Source organism: Ambystoma mexicanum, chromosome 3p, assembly GCF_040938575.1.
Source record: "Ambystoma mexicanum isolate Mex_15411 chromosome 3p, UKY_AmexF1_1, whole genome shotgun sequence".
In the NCBI taxonomy this organism is placed as follows: Eukaryota; Metazoa; Chordata; class Amphibia; order Caudata; family Ambystomatidae; genus Ambystoma; species Ambystoma mexicanum.
In genome coordinates, this window is record NC_090925.1 from 593,492,980 (window position 1) to 593,511,342 (window position 18,363).

The 18,363-nt window shown below is 45.4% G+C and overlaps 1 protein-coding gene across 1 annotated transcript in view; it reads right to left on the reverse strand.

Moving 5' to 3' along the window:
- RIMS4 (regulating synaptic membrane exocytosis 4) overlaps positions 1-18,363 on the reverse strand; it is an 867,656-nt gene that overhangs the window by 409,396 nt on the left and 439,897 nt on the right. Inside the window, exons 2-3 of the mRNA XM_069651349.1 lie at positions 17,606-17,747; positions 11,670-11,762 (exon numbers count right to left, since the gene is read on the reverse strand). Coding sequence (XP_069507450.1) covers positions 11,670-11,762; positions 17,606-17,747 — 235 coding nt within the window. The remainder of the gene's footprint in view (positions 1-11,669; positions 11,763-17,605; positions 17,748-18,363) is intronic.

Below are 18,363 nucleotides of genomic sequence, written 5' to 3' on the forward strand. Positions count from 1 at the left end.
AAGTATTAAGAATTTAACTTCAAAGAGGTTTTGTGCACAATGATTGGTTATGACAGCCAGATGATAATTAGTTTGCTTTGCCAGCTGCAGAAACACCAGGTCAGTTTGCAGGGCAAGGGTTTCAATTCTCCCGTGGCAAAGCGTTTATAGCTATTAGTACCCGGCCCGCCAGACCGGGGTACTAATAGCATTTTTTCTGTTCCGAAACGCTGTGGCGTGTCGGAACAGAAAAACAAAAAAAAATGTCAAAGGAAATGTCTGCCGGGAAGGTTCATGGCGGCCATCGGGAGTGGACGCGCTGGTGACAGAAGTGTTCCCAGCGCGTTTTCTCCCGAAAATGAGAAATACAAAAGTAAGTGGGGTTGGGAGGGCAGGGAGGGGATTCTGTGAAGGGGGGAGGGAGGGGGAAAATAACCTACCTGAATCCCCGGCGGGGGACAATGGAGGCTCGGAGCAGGGATGGCCCCGCTTAGAGCCTCCTAATTGGCTGAGGGGCTGCCACGACCCCTGACGGGAACAAAGGGGTGGAATCCTGGCCGGGATTCCTGGCCAGGGCCAATCAGAATGGTTGTTACATTCTGGTTGACCCTCGCCGGATACTAATAAAGCTACTAATTCACTTGACGCTCCATTTTTCCTCTCAGCTCTTATAAAAGGCCAAGCTATTATAATTCAAACAAGAAGCCAATTTGGGATGGTTAGCCGGAGAGGAGGACGGCCTGGGCAGAAAGTTACAAAAACATGCATGCACACATTGGCCTATATTTAAACGAATAAAGATATGGCATTTCCCTTCTGTGCTTGAACATGTAGCCAGAATTGCTTGATATCAAACGCTCACATTTGTGAAGATGAGGGGTTATATAGAAAAGAACAGAAGCAAAACATGCTGGAAGCTCGTACATCTATAGGGCAAATGGTGGTAAACGGCATGATATGTGTAGCGTTTTAAAAACAAAGTTAAACTGCCAGACAATTAATATAGTTCAAAAGAGGTAACTAGGTGGTCCAGAGCGCCACTTTCTTTCAGTTCATTAGCCACATTTCTTGTGTTCGTACTTTGGACTAAGGACAACTTGACCTTCCGTCTCAGGGCCATACCTCAGTCTCAGTTCAGCCTCTCTCTCAGGTGGCCAAGTTTGCCAAGTTGCTCCATGCTCCGGGATTAAACCTTTCAGTCTCTGGGCCTCATTATGAGTTTGGTGGCAGTAGAAAAACACCTGGTCTTGTAGACTCCCCCACATTCTGATTTACATAAAAGCAACTCTTGTGAACCTCCTGTTTTTTCTTATAGGACAATGACTCCACACTAAAGTGTTCCCGCATGCAGTATTACTTAACTGTGTGGTATTACCACATATTGTAATACCACATGTCATCCACATAGTCTTTTGGGACTCTGTGAAATAACTGAAGGATCCCGATGACCCTGATTCATGTGGATCCTTCCTGTCACCACAATGTTTGTGCGCGCGGTGACAGTAAATGAGCTGGGCTGTGTTTCCAGAAGCCCAACATACCACAAAAGAGATGAAAAAGAACTGTTGTGACATGAATCATTGCATCAAACAGAAACTCGCTGGCCAGCATTCCCATTGGCAGCAGGTAGAAGGAAAGAGGACTCCTGCAAAGGAGGTTGTAATGTGGATGCTGAACACAGTCACAGATGAAGGCATCAGTCGGCGGTTCACGGCAGCTCCAGAGTAAAGTAAACCATTGCAGAATCCAATTGCCCTGTCTGTGTGAACTGACATATGATGTATGAGGGCACTTTGCATTGCACCTGGCTTCCAGCGTGCATATGCAGCACATCCCCACTCTATAGCATGTGTAGCACAATGAATCTCACAAGCAGGACTAATTGTACCCTTTATGTGACGCCCTTTACACTCACAGTGTACACACAAGCAAAGCTGTAGACAGCTTTGTTTGTTTGTTTATTTGGTAATGCGCACCAAACCCTTAGGTAGCTCGACACAGCAGTTTACAAGTATACTTAAAGCTTAGTTACAACATGGTAAAGGTACAGTAATAACATTTGGGTGTGCCACAGGAACAAGCTAACATACAAAGGACAAGTGCAGAGGTCGATACAGTCAACTGTTACCACAGATGGCTGAAGAGATAAGAGCATGGTCAAGTAGTCACATGCGCATCTGGGTACAGCAAAGCAGGCAAATATTAGTTGTCATTAGCTCGAAGCCAATTTAACAAACTGTGTCTGAATCTAAGGTATGGCTGTTCAGTTCTGAGGGCTAAGGGGAGTGTGTTACAAGATAAAGCCGCTTTATCTGGGAAGCTGGCTCTGCCAGATTTGGAAAGTTTCAATCCAGGGACTTCTAAGCACTGAGAGTTGGATGATCTCTTATGGCGGGTCGATGATCATTGATGTTGTGATGCCGTGTGCATAATGTCTGGCCTTGTCTGCTGGGTGTGTGTTGACACAAATGATTCCACGGGTACATCCTTGAGATGTCTCATAGTCAGTTTCAATACTTCATGCATGTGTGGCAAGATGGCAGGGTCTATTCACCGAAGACCACATGTCCACAGCCATTGTCAAGTGCCATGACAACAGAACGTGTGTAGGGATTCTCAATTCGTCATTCAAGACAGTCAAATACACATGACCCTTCCAACTTCTACACAGATGCCGCGCCATAGGAAACCCTTGTTGACAAAATGCATCCACACATGCCACCTCTACACCACGGCTAGGAGGAAGAACCCTGAATGAACCGATGCGTCTTCCACACAGGCTGTGCATGAGGTAGTCACCTTGACTTTGGTAGGCAAAGCAAGTGATGATGAACTGCCATTACAGGGACAAGAGTTTCCTTGCCTCTTCCAACAAGGCCAGCCTGCTAGCAGCAACCTCATCTGATAAGCCAAGAAAGCCCTCAGCAAGATTGGAGCAAATGGAGGTCAGCTGAGTACTTATTGCCAGATTGTGCTGCCTCATTTCCAGAGTGTTGTGGGGACTGGTGCAGGACCTATGTTTGTGCCCCCCTCCCCCTTGCATCCCATCTGGGTGTCTTGGGATTTTATCCCTTTGGGTTCGGTTTTAGCCATTGATGCGGTCATGTGCTTGGCCTTCGGAAGCTGAAGTTGCCCTACAGTGTCACTTGAGGTGCCTATCCAGACAAGGTGCCTACCTCTGGCCTACCTCCAAAGAGCGGTTCCTATTGAGTGGCATCTGTTTGGAAGAGGGAATGGTAATAGATAGGTGTCTGAAATGAATGCATTTGTAATGATCTGCTTTAATTCACAATATATCTATGTGGATATGAGGCCCAGGAATGGAAAACCTCTGAAATCCCCTTTACTTGAGCTCTAACTGCACTGGCTCTACAGCTATAAAGGGCCACATCTAGAGCATGTACCACCACACACCTTTTTGCATTGATATGATATGATATGATAAGGCATTGATAACGCGCCTATACACAAGTGTTTCAAGGTGCGACGAGGCAAGGGAGGGGAAACAGAGGGGGGATAGAGACAACGATCCTACTAGACCAGGTGACATTGAGATCACACAAGTGCAGGGGAGGGTGGAAGGGGAAATGTGCAGGGGGAAAGGGGATGGGGCAGTGCAGTACATAGGATAACAGTAAAATAAATAAAGACAATAAATCTAAGTGCAGCCAGCTGGTGGCAAGTGCAAGGGTAAGTGCAGACTTCAGGTGTCAAGTGCTAGTAGGGGTTGTAGGGATACAGAAACCGTCCCTGAGTGCAGGGTTGCCAAGGAGGCAGTGCAGGTGTGTAAATGGCAGGGGGAGGGACCTGGGCCCGAGATCAGATGGTAGCCAGGTAACCAGTGCAGTTTCAGATTCAGCCAGGAGATCAGCAGGGGAGAGGAGGAGAGAAAGCAGAAGCAAAGAGGAAGGTGTTGAGGTGCTCCGGGAACCAGAGATGGTTCTCCTCAAGTTTCAGAGAGGCAGGGAAGCTGTTTGTTCCAGAAGGAGGCCCCATCAGAAAAAAAGAGATCTACCACCAACTCGCTGCTTGGATAAGCGGCTGACCCTGAGGGAGTTGGAGGCGGATGAGCAAAGAGCTCGAGAAGGAAGATATTTAGGAAGAGAGAGTTGAAGGTATTGACGTCCCAGGCCCCAGAAGGTCTTGTGGACAATGCAGAGGGTTTTGAACTTAATCCTCGCTGCTGCTGCAGAGATTTCAGTCCTGCAGAGATACGATCCCTGGGCTTGAGGCCAAGGACAAGTCTCGCAGTCCTATTTTGGATGAGTTGCAGAGGACGGAGAGTAGACGCAGGCAAATATAGGAAGAGGCTGTTGCAGTAGTCCAGCCTAGAGAGAACCAGAGCTCTGGATACAGTGAGCTTATGGGGGAAGGAGAGGAAAGGAAAAATACCTCTGAGGAGGTGCAGCTGGTAGTGTGACTTCTTAGAGACGTCAGAGATGTGAGGAGAGAAGGGAAATGTGGAGTCGAATATGACACTGAGGTTTTTAGCCTCACAGGTCGGAACAGGAAGAGGGCCAAGAGAGGCCGGCCAGAGAGTGACAGGAAAGGAGGGAGCTGGGGTGCCGATGAGGAGAATCTCAGTCTTACTGGCATTAAGGCGGAAATCATTGGCAGCACACCACTCCTGGATGGCGGACAGACAGTCAGAGATGAGAGAAGGAAAAGAGGTGCTTGAAGGGAGCCTGAAAATGAGCTGAGTGTCATCCGCATAGCACTGAAAGTTGCGGCAGAGAGCAGCAATGCGGTGGGGAAGAAGTGCCAGGTATTGGTTGAAAAGCCAGGGAGAGAGTTTAGACCAATTGGGAACAGCACAGGTAGAGATAGAGGAGACGAAGGACCCAAGTTGGAACTCAGAGGGTCGATCAGATAGGAAGGAGGTCAGCCAAGCCAGGGCATGATCGGTAATACCCAGGTTATCATGGAGACTGTTGAGAAGGATGGCATGGTTGACCGTGTCAAAGGCAGAAGAGAGATCAAGCAAGATGAGGACACAGGGGGTGTTGGAATCGAGGTTGGAGAGCAGGTCTTCACGGATGTTCAGGAGAGCAGTTTCAGTGCTTCAAGCAGCTCTGAAGCCAGACTGATCATCATGGAGACAACCGACAGATTCAGAGTGAAGATTAAGCTGGGAGATTGTCCAGCGAAGAAGTGATGGAGATATGACAATAATTAGCTGGACAGGAAGGGTCGGCAGGGGGTTTCTTAAGAAGAGGGTGCAGAAGGGAGTGTTTCAGTGGGGAGGGGAAGACTTCAGTGGTGAAGGAGTGGTTGCAGAAATCAGCCAGAGCAGGAGCCAAGGTGTTGATGTGGGAAATTAATATACATAATTAATATATATGTGGACTTCAATGCATGGAGGGGATCTATGTGATCACTGCGACCGTCATAATTACGATGGCCGAAAATGACGACTTTTTTATTTTTATTTATTTTTTAAACCTCCTTTACACCACATATATATGTGGGGGGAGACCCCTGCAGCCCCCCCATATTAATATTATATCATATACCCCCCACATATATATGTGGTGTAAGGGAGGGTCTAAAAACATAATCGCCATTTTCGGCCATCGTAATTGTGAGGGCGACATTTTGGGCCATTACCCATGGAGGCCGCTAGTAGGTGGACCTCTCCTTGTACCACTGGTTCGGGCTCTTGGTTCTCTGCAGATTTCTTCTTTGTGCCCCACTTTAGGTCACTGCAGCATGATTTGATTCATTTTGTTGTTCATTCTGCCACACCGCAGGCTTTTATATTTGTGGGATGTTCTCCTCAGTGGGCATTCTTAATGGCAATATGTGTCCTTTGTCCATGAAGATTGAAGAGGGTGTGCTCATGTTCTTTGATATCCTTTATTATGATATCCATCTCTGCTTAGGTGCTTAGGTGATGCTGGGCTTGAAGCCCTTTCTCAACTAGTTCCCCTTTGTTTCCCCTGGGTCCAAAATACCTTCTAACTCCCTCAGGGACAGCCGTTTTTCAAAGAAACGAGCTGGTGGTAGATCTCTGTCTTCGGCTGGGGCCTCCCTTTGGAACAGCCTTCCTGCCACCCTGAAACTTGTGGAGAACCATTGCCAGTTCCAGAAACAGCTCAAGACCTTCCTCTTTGCTTCTGCCTTTTCACCTCTTCTCCCCTGCTGACCTGTTTTCTCTCTCGGCACTGTGCACCTGGCCACCCTTTCTTCTTCAGGCCCAGGTACCTGCCCACCCTGCCTCTTTCCTGCACTGCCTCCGTGCCTCCCCTTGCACTGGGGTCTGTATCTGTACCCATACAGTCCCCACCCACTTTTCTTCTTCTCCACTTATCAGATACACCCTATCAGACTAACCTAGCACATTTCCACTTGCTGGCTGCACTACCACTGCTTATTACCTTTTTTAATGTATTTATTTATTTTTACTTATTACTATTTATTCCCTCCTCTGCACCGCGCTTTTCCACTTTTCCCCCCTTCCGTGCACTTTCCCCCATTTCCCTTTCCCATGCACTTGCATGCTCTTAAGGTCACTGGGCCTAGTAAGATCATTGTTTTTGTTCTCTCCCCTGTTCCCCTCCCTTTGCCCGGTCACGCTCTGAAACTCTTGTGTATGAGCGCGATATAAATAAAATATAATTTCATTTCATTTTAGTGACCTCGATGTTGCTGGATGAAGTTGACTTCCTTTCAATTGTGTTTTGAAGATACCTCCTGCTTTGCACGTGGTTTTAGGGCAAGTGTGGTCGTTTGTTTTCCGCCCATCTTACGCGATTTGTGTGTTTGTGATGCAACATGAATTACTTGATGGCAATTACACTTGAAATGTGCTCTGTCAGATGCGCCAGAAACATGCCTAGATGTGGTGTTAAATGCCCAATCGTTTGTGCTTCTTTTGAGCAATGATTTTCACAATTCTGCACACATGCATTACAACAAGGTGCCCAATGACACAAGCTCATCTCTGGTGAATTACGCATCTCAATTGAGATGTGCATGTTTTAGAGAGCCTGAAACTTATTTTGCATTTATTACGCACCTCAGATTTGGGCATTAAAAACATCTTGAGAGTGTGTCCCAAAGGTTCTGCTTGAGCATTGGTGAATGCATTGCTGGTAGCTGCACAGATACAGGCATCACACTGAGTGCAGGAATGCAGGCACTTTTTGCTGATGGTGACTAGTTTTTTCAAAAATTAAACTGAGAACAGTACATTAAGTAGCGGCACTGTGCCAATCCAGTGATGATAATTAGTTTGGGCTATTAGGCGGCACTGAAAGCGCTACCTTTAAGCCGAAACTATTGTCATTAAAATAAGAGCATTAACATAAGAGCCTCAAATATGGGCTTTGAATGAGAGTCTGTAATGCTTTTCAATGGATGACATTTGTGGAGGGATACACAGTTGTTTGGGACATTGAGTCCCTCCTATTCCCTCCCCCCAGCCATGCTAATCCCTATGGCTAATCCCACCCCTTCCTGCCCATCTCGTAACTCTTTGAGCTCTTGAGCTCTTCCATGGAGGCAGCCATCTTTGATGACTGTCTCTAAGGAAGCTGTCTGGGAACAAGCAAAACTAGCAGCCATCTTTGAAAGGGAAAGATACCTTGCATCTTTCAAATAAAATGATACATTGAATCATGTGAGTATAATCTTTTTTTAAAAATAAAGTAATTTGCATTTTGGGAGCATGTTTAGTTTTAATATTGCATATTGCTTTTTACATTCCAGCGATATTTTATGAAGTACTTCAATTACAATGTAATCAACTTGTGTTAATTTTTGTTTATATTTCAGTGATATTTTATTATTTCGGTCTTGCAGCGATGTCTTTCCGAGTGCAGTGGACATTTTATGATTTCACCCTGGGCACTATAGTGCCTAGATTCAAAACTACGCCGACCTGCATGCATCTGCCAATGCGAGCATCCACCTAAAGATGTCTGAAACGAAATCAGGCCACAACATTAGCCTCCCAGCCCTGCCGCCACCGCCTTCTGAGATGCACTCTGATTGGTCACTGCCCGTGGAAAAAGAGGCTGAGCCCCGAAGCTAGAATCATCCCACGGCACACATTACCTGTCCTTGTTGGCCCCTCTTACCAGCAAAGCCCACCAGGCTCTCTTCTTGCCGTACCATCGCTCAAGGAGCACATCAATAATAACCTGCTTGACAAACAGAGTGTGTCGCTAGGAGCCCGCAACTCCTCCGAAGGTAGCAAATTAATCTATCAATTATCCCGGGTTTGTAATTCGGCTTCCCGTCACACTCGGCTACCATTTACCAATGACGACTCTTGAAACACTCCCCCGCCGACTCCTCGCCTTCCTCTACTGTTCCCATATGGACTGCTGCGGCTTTCCCGCCGTATTTTGCTCCCCATCCAAGGCCACCAACGCTTCCTGCGATGACCGTGCAAGGTAGCCCAATCCCCTGCACTTTCCTTTCTACAACGCAATGTAAACCATCCCTACTGCCTGTTCGCCGTAGAAACCGAACAACTTGGATCAAATCGGCCCTGCCTCACTCCATCGTCTCCATACCTCCTCTGATGTTTAGGCAGAATGCATATGTAACACATACCTTTGAAAAGGCCAACTCAGCCTTACATCCTCCTGAGCGCCTTAAATGATGGGAAACGCTGTGCAGAACCCTAAGTGACCATGCGCTGCAATCCTAGTCATGTCATAGAGCAAAGCAACTATTAGACAGTGAAACATGTGAGCGCGCATGTATGATCGGTTTGCATTATTGATGCATTCTACTTTGCATTTCCCTAACGTCTGTTTCTATGCTTACCTTTTCAATGGAATTGCTTTTTTTTAATGTTCCTTTTAACACCTAAGAAGTTAGCTAAAAAGATCCAATTATTACTAAGTCGACAAACCCTCTTTCATTTGTACCAGTTCCCCCCTCTCTCTCGTCCTTCCCACCTGTTCACTCCGGTTAAAGCGGCTTAAGGAGGGTATAATGCGCTATTTAAAGCAATGCCATAATGTTGCTGCATGATATCACCAAGAGCTTTATACGACAGTTGCCAGGCAGAGATGGCAGGTGGATTTACCGTATTGTTTGTAAACATAAAGAAAACATTCCAAGGGCAGTTGGTGTCATACAACTGTACATATCTTAAAAAGAAAAAAAGAAAACGACTTTCTCCTTCATACTTGGTGCACCGGATATATTAAAAAGTGAAGCATTACTCAAAAATAAAATGGGTGCGTCCTCCCTGTGCTGAAGTTACAGGCAGTGGTGACAGGCATAATTGCACAATGGGAAACACAGAATGAAAAGTCACAGTGCACGTCATGTATTCTGCAGCTGGGGGATGCGCGGGCACGGGCAAGTCTGGCCTTTTAGACCACATTCTAATTCGAATTAATATGTGAGCCAATCAGAAGGCTGAATGCCCTACTCACGCTGACTGCGTCGTTTGTCCCTTACCTCCCCCTGTACTCTCTCCTGCTCACTGCCACATTTCCTCTGCCTTGTTTGCCCGAGCCCCTCCTCGGTACCGCTGCTCCACCCATCCCTTGCGCCGTGGAAAGCAAAGAAGGCCGCCTGCTCTGTCATGCGGCTTCATTCGGCTATAACGTCTCTCTCCACGCTGTTGATATGTCTGTATTTTTCCTCAATTTGAACGCACCCTTTCTTTTCACGTTGCGCCATTATTGTACCTCGGGTGGCCATTACCAGCCTGTATTGCCCACACCGGCAGCCATTATGGTAAAATAATCTGCATTGATAAGCCACATCATTTTCATGCAAACGTGGCTAAATGGTGAACTGTTTCCATCATGAAAGTGAGCCAATATGCCTCACACTGCATCACTGATTTACACCATAGCGGGATTGGGCAAATACTGTGCATGGCCACACAGTACTGGTAAATGTGGGATTTCCTTTGCAGTGGGTGGCCGCCTATTAACTCCAGAAGTGCACTTGTTTCCAGAACCAGGTTTCTTTTACGTAAGAATCCCATTAAGGAACGTCTGGGCTCTCAGCCATCCCTATGCCCAAGGCCAACAAGCAGTAGCAATGCCAACCATTGGGCTGTTGGATAGGCCCGGGAAAGGCACCTGGCGGGCACTGCCATAGTAGATTAACTGGCCATTGATAGTAGCAAGTGCAAAATGGTGCAAGTACCTTGGCATCTAATAGCAGTTTCTGTCAAATGCCTACTACTTATACACAAGCCAAAAAGTATGCCCGTGGCATGTTTACAGCTCCAATCAAGTCATTAACTTTCAAAAGACTGTTTTGAAAAAACCCTGGAAGGCACTTTGCAACGTTTGATGGTAGGGCTTGATTAAAGTGAGCTCAAAAAGTTTCCATGAGCAGGTGTTTTGGCCGGGAGGGGTGGGAACTGGGTGGGAATGGTGATAGGGATTAGCATTGACATGGTCAGTCAATGGGTGGACAAATAACCAAACAACACCTACAAGCTAATAGTCACATTAAAAAGAAACACAAAACTTAACACAGCACTGCTCATAACTTCAGAAAAGCAGTATTTATTGGTTCATGTTTGGGAGAAATCAGATCACTTATGCATAGGAGTTCAGGGCGTGCAGTGTGCCAGATTGAAACGTGTGGTATCTTGTCCCTCTTCTCCCCTGTATGGCCCCTGGTATGTCTGTGCTGGGAGGGCGTGATGTCACATATTGATCAGGTCTCTCATAGAATGTTCTCCACCCAGGGTTTCATGGGTGTGCACCGCTTGGAGCTGGCAACCTGGGAGCTGGTGTATCTCCATCTCCCTATGTGCTTTATATTTACTTGTGACAATTAACTTAAATAAGGAACTTACATTAAAGACTGACTTGCTTCCTGTCCACTGCATACCACAAAACAATTGAAAAACTAGGCACTGCCATAGCGGTATTAACTGGAAGCTGATGGTAGCAGGTGCCAGCCCAAACTGTTGGCTTTGTCAATGCTTGTCTTTAACAGCATCCTTAAACGCATCCGACCTAGAATACTAATAAATGCACTAGTCAATATTCTCGGATGATGCACTGTTACACTAATACCGACCCCGAAAATCACCTTACTATCATGTCAACAGACGCCAAGTACATTTCAGTGCAGCACTGGAACCTAAATGGCAGCCATTTCCTTACCTGGAACACTAAATAGAAGGAAACCCGTTTCCAATGACATGACATGTTTTCTGTGAGCAAAAATCAATCCAGTACACCTTAGACCGCTGGCAAACTTTTGAATTGCTGCTTGCCTCACTTGCTGCAGTTTCCACTCATTATTTATTTAACCATTTTTCATAGCGCGGACTTCACAGTGGGAGCAGCAGAGCATTGCAAACAAGCAATAAATATAAAACAATAGCCAGATTGTTACTGGACATTACGATAAAAATGTGTATTCTGTGACCTGCAGCTTCAAAGAGTCAAGGCGAGGAAGGTCAGATACAACATAAATGGGGTAAGCGGAAAAAGTAAGTAGATGAGTCTTAAGGATATTACTGAATGGAAGAAGATCAGACCTCACACAAGTGGATTCCATATTATTGGGGCAAAACTAGAGACAGCTTGGTTTAATGTTTTAGATTCCTTAATTTAGAGTGCATGTGGCACTGTAGCATGTTTTCTGCATTTTTTTGCAGAGCTAGGAGGAACACAAAACAACAAGTATTGGAGTCAAAACATCTTCAAACGTATGCTGCCCCACAATAACTGGAAATCAAGTCTTACCTCCAGAGCTCTGCTTCCCCCTTGAGCGGTGAACGAGCTGGACTCTGCTGCTCCACGCCCCTTGCTGGTCTGGGTGTGTTACTACACGCCGGGCTGCAAATAAACAGAGAGTTTACTAGCTGGGCTTCCATGGGCTTCAGCCTCGAGCACAAAACCTGCACAAGGAGCAGAGATGGGAGTCATGTCTCGGGGGAGAGGAAGGTGAGGAGGTTGAGAGGAATTCAGCAGGAGTTGAGGGCAACGGTGGGTGCTGCTTAATTGGAGTCATCCAATAGCAATCATACGTTTTTCAATTATTCATTGAGAGCAAATGTGTACATCTAAAAAGTATATTTCATTGTACAGGTATTCTTCATATCTAAAGAAACGATTGGTGAGTAGCAACAGCAGAGTTTTTTCTAATGTATCATGGACCTAGCTCTGAGGTTCCATGGCACATTTTATCATTTTAACGTATTGTTGCTAGGACATTTTGAACACGAGGCACCGTACACAGAGCAGCATGCTGTGTGGGATTTGGTCGAGAACAATTATAGAAACCATGACTGGGCGGTGGGAATGTGTAATTGGCACAGTGTTGTGCATTTTTGGTCGGCCAAGGGCCAAAGTTGGGATTAGAATGCACGTCTCGGAGGTCAACCGTACAGCCAGTCTCAGACTGGCCTATGGGGCAGTAGGCCAATGCTCGAACCAAAAGCGCAAAATCCTAGTGTGGGCAGGGATGTCATTTAGAGGTAGCCAGGAGTCCCATGTGCGACCCCTGAGGTCTCCCTTACTATCCCTGTGGTCTCCCTTGCTACCCCTAAATAAATACAATATTTTTTTTAAATGCAAGCTCCTGCGCTGTGGCCAGCGCTACGTAGCTCTTTGTTTCTTTGTTTCAGGAGTGGCTGGCGTTCCTGGTCAGGACTCTTAAAAAAACAGGGGGTTCCACAAGTGTTACATTTGAGCAGTGACCCTAAATAAGAAAGAATAGAAATAGCAAATAATGTGTCTTTCTGGAATTCTATACAATAATTGCTAAACTCATTAAAGGTTTGTTTTAGGCACATTTCAGGGGGTGAGTAACTGATTTAGTCTGCTCCTAAACACCTCAACTCAGCCTTTCATCCTTCTGAGGTCGCTAAATGAGTACCAACACAGGTTGGGTGATATTGTATGTATATTTGTTCCATATAAAGTGCTTAAGCGTAAGTGCTATATAATAGCACATCATTATGGCCTTCGACGTCTGCTTGTATTCACAGTAATTTGCTAATATGAGCCTACACACACTGATATTAATGATACATATGGTGATCCATTCTTGATGAAATGTATATCACATCACAGTGATATTGTAACCATATTTTTGGTAGTTTACTTTGGAACAATGCTATGTGATGCCACTTCCTGTTTTGTCAAGGGGTGAGCTGTTGTGTTCCATCACTTCCTGTGATGTAACATGGGGGTGGGGTCAAATTACATTACTTTCTGTGATGTCATCAGATGTCAAGGGTCGTGTGATGCCCTTCAGCTACCCCCAGAATTTTGGTGAAATGCTGTCCCTGAGTGTGGGACATTCTTTTGGGTCAAAGTGGGCCAGTTTGATGAGTTTCTTCACCATGCGGCTAGTAGTTTTGACCAGTGTTGCTAAGTACTGTTCTTTAAAATGCGCAATTTGCATCACAATTTATCAAAGCCTCCCCCATGGATACTATTCAAATAATCTGTCACAAAAGGAATGAATTGCCATTTGCAACTGTGGGTCACTTTTCCATTGGTACCCGCGACAATTTTAGGCCCCAGTTCGACTCTGCATACTGCTGCTCAGGGGAGTTTCTAGGTCTGGAAAAGACCCGGGGCTAAGCTGATGTCGGAACTGTTGGGACTGGAGGCTAGCTAGTCTTTTGGCTGTAGCTCCTGAGATTCTATCCGGGGCTACAACCCAAAGATCAGGGGCTATAGCCCCCTTTTCCCCCTCAGCAACGCCCCTGCTGCTGCTGCCCTTGTGTGATGTGCAGAGTTTATCAGAGCAGTGACATCGCAAATTAGAATATCTTTATTGACTGTGCCCACTTTCTTCATTTCAGAAATCCAAAGCGGCGCCACTGTGCAGAGGAATTCAGATGAGTAAGCACGTGCCATTGTGTATCCACTGCCCCAATCTAAGTGGCTGTTTCCTGATGGGTTCACCACTCATCCATTTTGTAAGTAATTCTGTGTCACATTTAATGCTTGATCCCTTTTACTGGTAGAACCCTGTGTCACATTTCAGGTGAGAGGGCCCCTAGACTGTTAACTCATTACTCAGCCTAGCCAGCCAATGGGAACAAGTACGTTTAGGGGAGCAGCTAGCGCTAGCTGAATTCTAAACAATGGTATTGCGCTTCGCGTGCCAGTGATCAATATGGATTGAAATAAATCGAACAAGACAGGATGAAATCTCAGCTGGCGGCCTTCAGTCACATGTTCATTGCGCTGCCCAACTGCCGAAAGGTCCTTGGGACTTCCATCTTCGTTTTCAAGGGCAAGCAGCTCAGTACAAAGAACGGTGTCAGTGTCCCTTCTAATAAGATGGCGCTTAAAAGGTCTCTTAATCTGCTACTGTCCAATGTGCTAAGCAAAGGTTAGAGACTAACCAAGATGGCGGAAATGTTGTGCATTTATTGCTGTAATGGCTATGGGATCCTGCTCTTTGTCTCTAAAATATCTCCACATAGCTCAAGGTAGCTTCCCTGGTTTCAATGTCATAAGGTAAAGATGACCCCCAGAGGTTTCGAACATTTGAAATCGAAGGCACTTAGACAGGGAAGCCATAGTGCCTTCTATTAAGATAGGGAGTGGAAGAAGGAGTACATTTGTTTACAAAACCATCAAACAGAGTTCTGAGCTCAGATTTACTGAGACATGCAAAATATGTACCATGTACTAGTCCCACTCTTTTGTGCATATCGAGGTAAGGCAGCATGCCATAGTTCAAGACATAAGTTGCTCATTAAATAGTCTATTAATTTATGTTTTTATCCTTTATTAATTCTTCATCAGAAGAAACGTTGACCATGGGGATAACCCTTCTTGTAGAATATCAAAGGAAAGCACCACAAAAACAAGCCACCCTCCGCTACTTGCCTTCCACTGGACCCCCTGGCAGGAATACTTGTGACAGCAGAGACCAGCAAATGCATTTTAAACTCTGTTGCCAGCAATTCCATTTGAGACTCATAGCTTGGCTTACGTTTGGACTGCGTGTGCGCCAGTTGACATCAGGGCGGGCTGGAGTAGCTGGGAGATTGGTGGGAGCTTCTCTCGTTTCTATTTAGCCTTCGTGTCTCTGAAGCTACTCAGGGGTACATACTTACAAAGTGGGCATTGGGGAACGCAGGAGAAGCTTCCATGCACTGATGGGCATGGCTGCTGGGCAGCCATGTTCTCCTCTCTATGGCTTAGGCCTTGTCATCATAGATCTTGGGGAGCATGAGCAGGTTGGAAGAGGGGTTCTTTTTATTTTTCTCTAATGGGTGTTATTCTTCAGACATCTCTCCCAGTTCCAGTCAGCCAGTAAATGCAGATTGTATAAAAGTTCCAGGAAAAAACAGGCCGAATGGCTATGCTTAAATATCCCAAAATGCAACCTCTCCACAGATAGACTTCCAGGCTCCAGCCCAAAGACATCTCAGTCACCTACCTGACAGATGTTTTAAAGAACAATATTGTGCTTCATTGATAATGGTTAATAAAACCAATAATAGCATAACAGATCTTAATAACCTACATATAACCACAATAACTACATACGTCTAAAAAAATAAATATGTTAAAAGAGAAAGAAATACCCATTACAATAATAGGAAAAAGATACACCAAGTACAGGTTGCATAGGGCACTGAAACCAGTCAATTAATATCATCAGATAAAAAAAAAGATGAATTCAAATATGTGTTTGTGAATCATCACTGGTGGGGGTGGGAGAGAGAATAGCAATGGCAGCAAGACATAGAGAAAGAATAGAGGAATGGCATTCAGGTGGCAGGATACATGACAAAGGCAATATAATGACTTGACTGAGGCTTCCTCATGGAGGGGAGGGGGTGGGCTATAAAAGCAGTGAGAGAGAAAAGCAACACGATTTATACTGAAGCAAGTGCCGTAAACAAGCACAACTCTCCACCTGCTATAACAGTAGGGCAATCAAATGTTCTTCACCGAACTTGGTAAAGGGCCATTATTCCTCCAATAACCCACCGCATCCTTTAGCGGAGCCGCTGATTCAGTTTTGGAAAATGCAACTGTATTTCACACGAGCAACTTTTGGGGCGGCTAACCATCAACCAGGAGTGGACTGGCATATCGGGAGCTCTGGAGATCTCCTGTGAGGCCTCTGCACCCTGGGCCTCTTTTGTGTGGTATTTCTAAATTTCCCCATAAGAAAAGGGTTGGGCTTGCTGAAAATGTATAATATGGGGCCACTTTGAACATCATTTCCAGGGCCTCTTTTGGTTCCTAGTCCACCCCTGCCATCAACACGGTGTGCGCCATGATAATAAGGGCTGAACCACATGCTGTGATCGTTAACATCTTTTATTTTCCAGTATTTCAATATTTTCAAAACTGATCCCCTTTATCAACACCATTATTGCGCAGGGGCGTTGCTAGGGGGGGCTAAGGGGGCTGTAGCCCCTGATCTTTTGGTTGTAGCCCCGGATAGAATCTCAGGAGCTACAGGCAAAAGGCTAGCTAGCCCCCAGTCCCAACAGTTCCGACATCAGCTTAGCCCCGGGTCATTTCCAGACCTAGCAACTCCCCTGTTATTGCGTATTTTCCAAATATTAACTCCCCTCTTCAAATATTAATAACAATTACTATTTTTTCTTTTATTTTTATATGGGTTAAGAACTTAAAATATCTATACAACGATCACACGGACCATTATTTCAGAATTAGTATATAGGTGACTTCACAAATGATTGAAAACATTAAACTCCCACAACCGCTACTCCATTATCAAGTTGGGCCTGCCTGTTGTCGCTTCAGCTGAGGATGGCCCCACCACAGCTCTCCTGTGTATACCATGTACGGCTCTAAAGTTCCCAGTGTGGCAACTTGCTTTCAATAAAGGCACAAGAAGAGAAGCTGGGGTTGTGAAACCCCTCGGCAGCTTGGCCCGACCACTTTATGCACCTTGGACTGTAATGGGTCTGACCAATCCCAAGGTTAAAGCATAGCACACACTTTAAGGAGGATCTCGGAAGAGATCAGGTTTAGACTTGAATGTGCCAATATAAGGAGCAATACATTGCGCCGTCCGCACATTCCGAAGGGATTGATTGACTCAGCATTGATTGCTGGCATGCACATAGTTCTGTTCTAAACTGTCCCTTATCATTCAAAAGTCAAAATCTCGAGAGGATAGCTCAGTGGTAACGTGCTCGCCTTGGAAGCAAGATGATGCCGAGCAACACAGGTTTGATCCCTGGGTTGCGCTTAGAAACGTCTGGGTATTAAGCGCGTTATAAATAACCAACTATAATTATAAAATGCTTTACCAGATATCTACCCAATCAATATTTGAGCTTTTCTGAAGGTCTTCATTAAGGAATCATTTATCTTTGCTGCCTGCACCATAATGTATCTCCCCCCCCCCTAGTGCAGTTATCTTATATTCGGGGTGCATGGCTAAGTGTTGCTGAGCTGATCGCAGAGCTAGCTCCACTGACAAGGTGCTCACCCCCCTGTGGGAGCTACAGGACCCCATTTTGGTGGAGACACAGAATTCACATTTCGCTGAACCAGTTCCAGTGTCACTGACATCGTGAGCAATAGCAAGCTATCGGTAAAGGGCATATTTAGTGTATCTAACACTGTGAAGTGTTTTATTTGTAATTCTAGAAGTTAGCGAAAGGGTGCATTTCCCAGCCCCTGCATATACTTAAGTACAGCAACCAACTCCGACTTACTTTCCTTCAGACCCGCAACTGTTCATACTCTCTTCAATGGATTCATGGCTTGCTTGGCGTACTGTCCGACTCGGCATTTCAACTGCGAGTCCTGTTTCTGTGCTTCGCTGGATGCCGCCCTTAAGTCTCCTGCCATCACCGTCTAAAGGAAGGCAAAGTAAAACAGTTTTATGAGCATACTCTGAAGCAAGAGACCTTAAGTAACTTTTCCACTTGCAGAGAAAATTCCAAGATGACAGGGTACATGCGTCATTTCATAATGATTTCTCTAAATATGTCACCTGTAGAACTTTTCAGGTAGATCCATTACCACTGTCACCTCAAATCCAGCAATCCTGCCTGGGACTGCATGGATAGGACTAGTAGCTTAAAGGTGGTGAGCCACATCATTGTTTAATGTCATCATTAGTCACAGAAGAATACAAAAATATAACATCTAAAGTACAATTGTGTCCTATGAAAGTTTGTCATAGGATTATGTAAGTTAATAAAACAACTTGCATCAAAATAATTAATTCAATTAGACAACAGTTAATAAGATAGCGTGATGACAGGAGGAGTGAGGTCGAGCAGGGGAAGGCAAGCATTGTTACTTGAAGGAGGTGACCCGGGACCACTTCAAGTCTGCAATGCCAGCCAGTGTCTGTAATGTATCCTCCAGATGCTGAATCAATTGGGTAATCATACTGAATACACCAAGTCTGCTCTATCTGCTATTTACAGTTCTATGGAAGCTGTGGTAGCTAGTACTGTGTAAC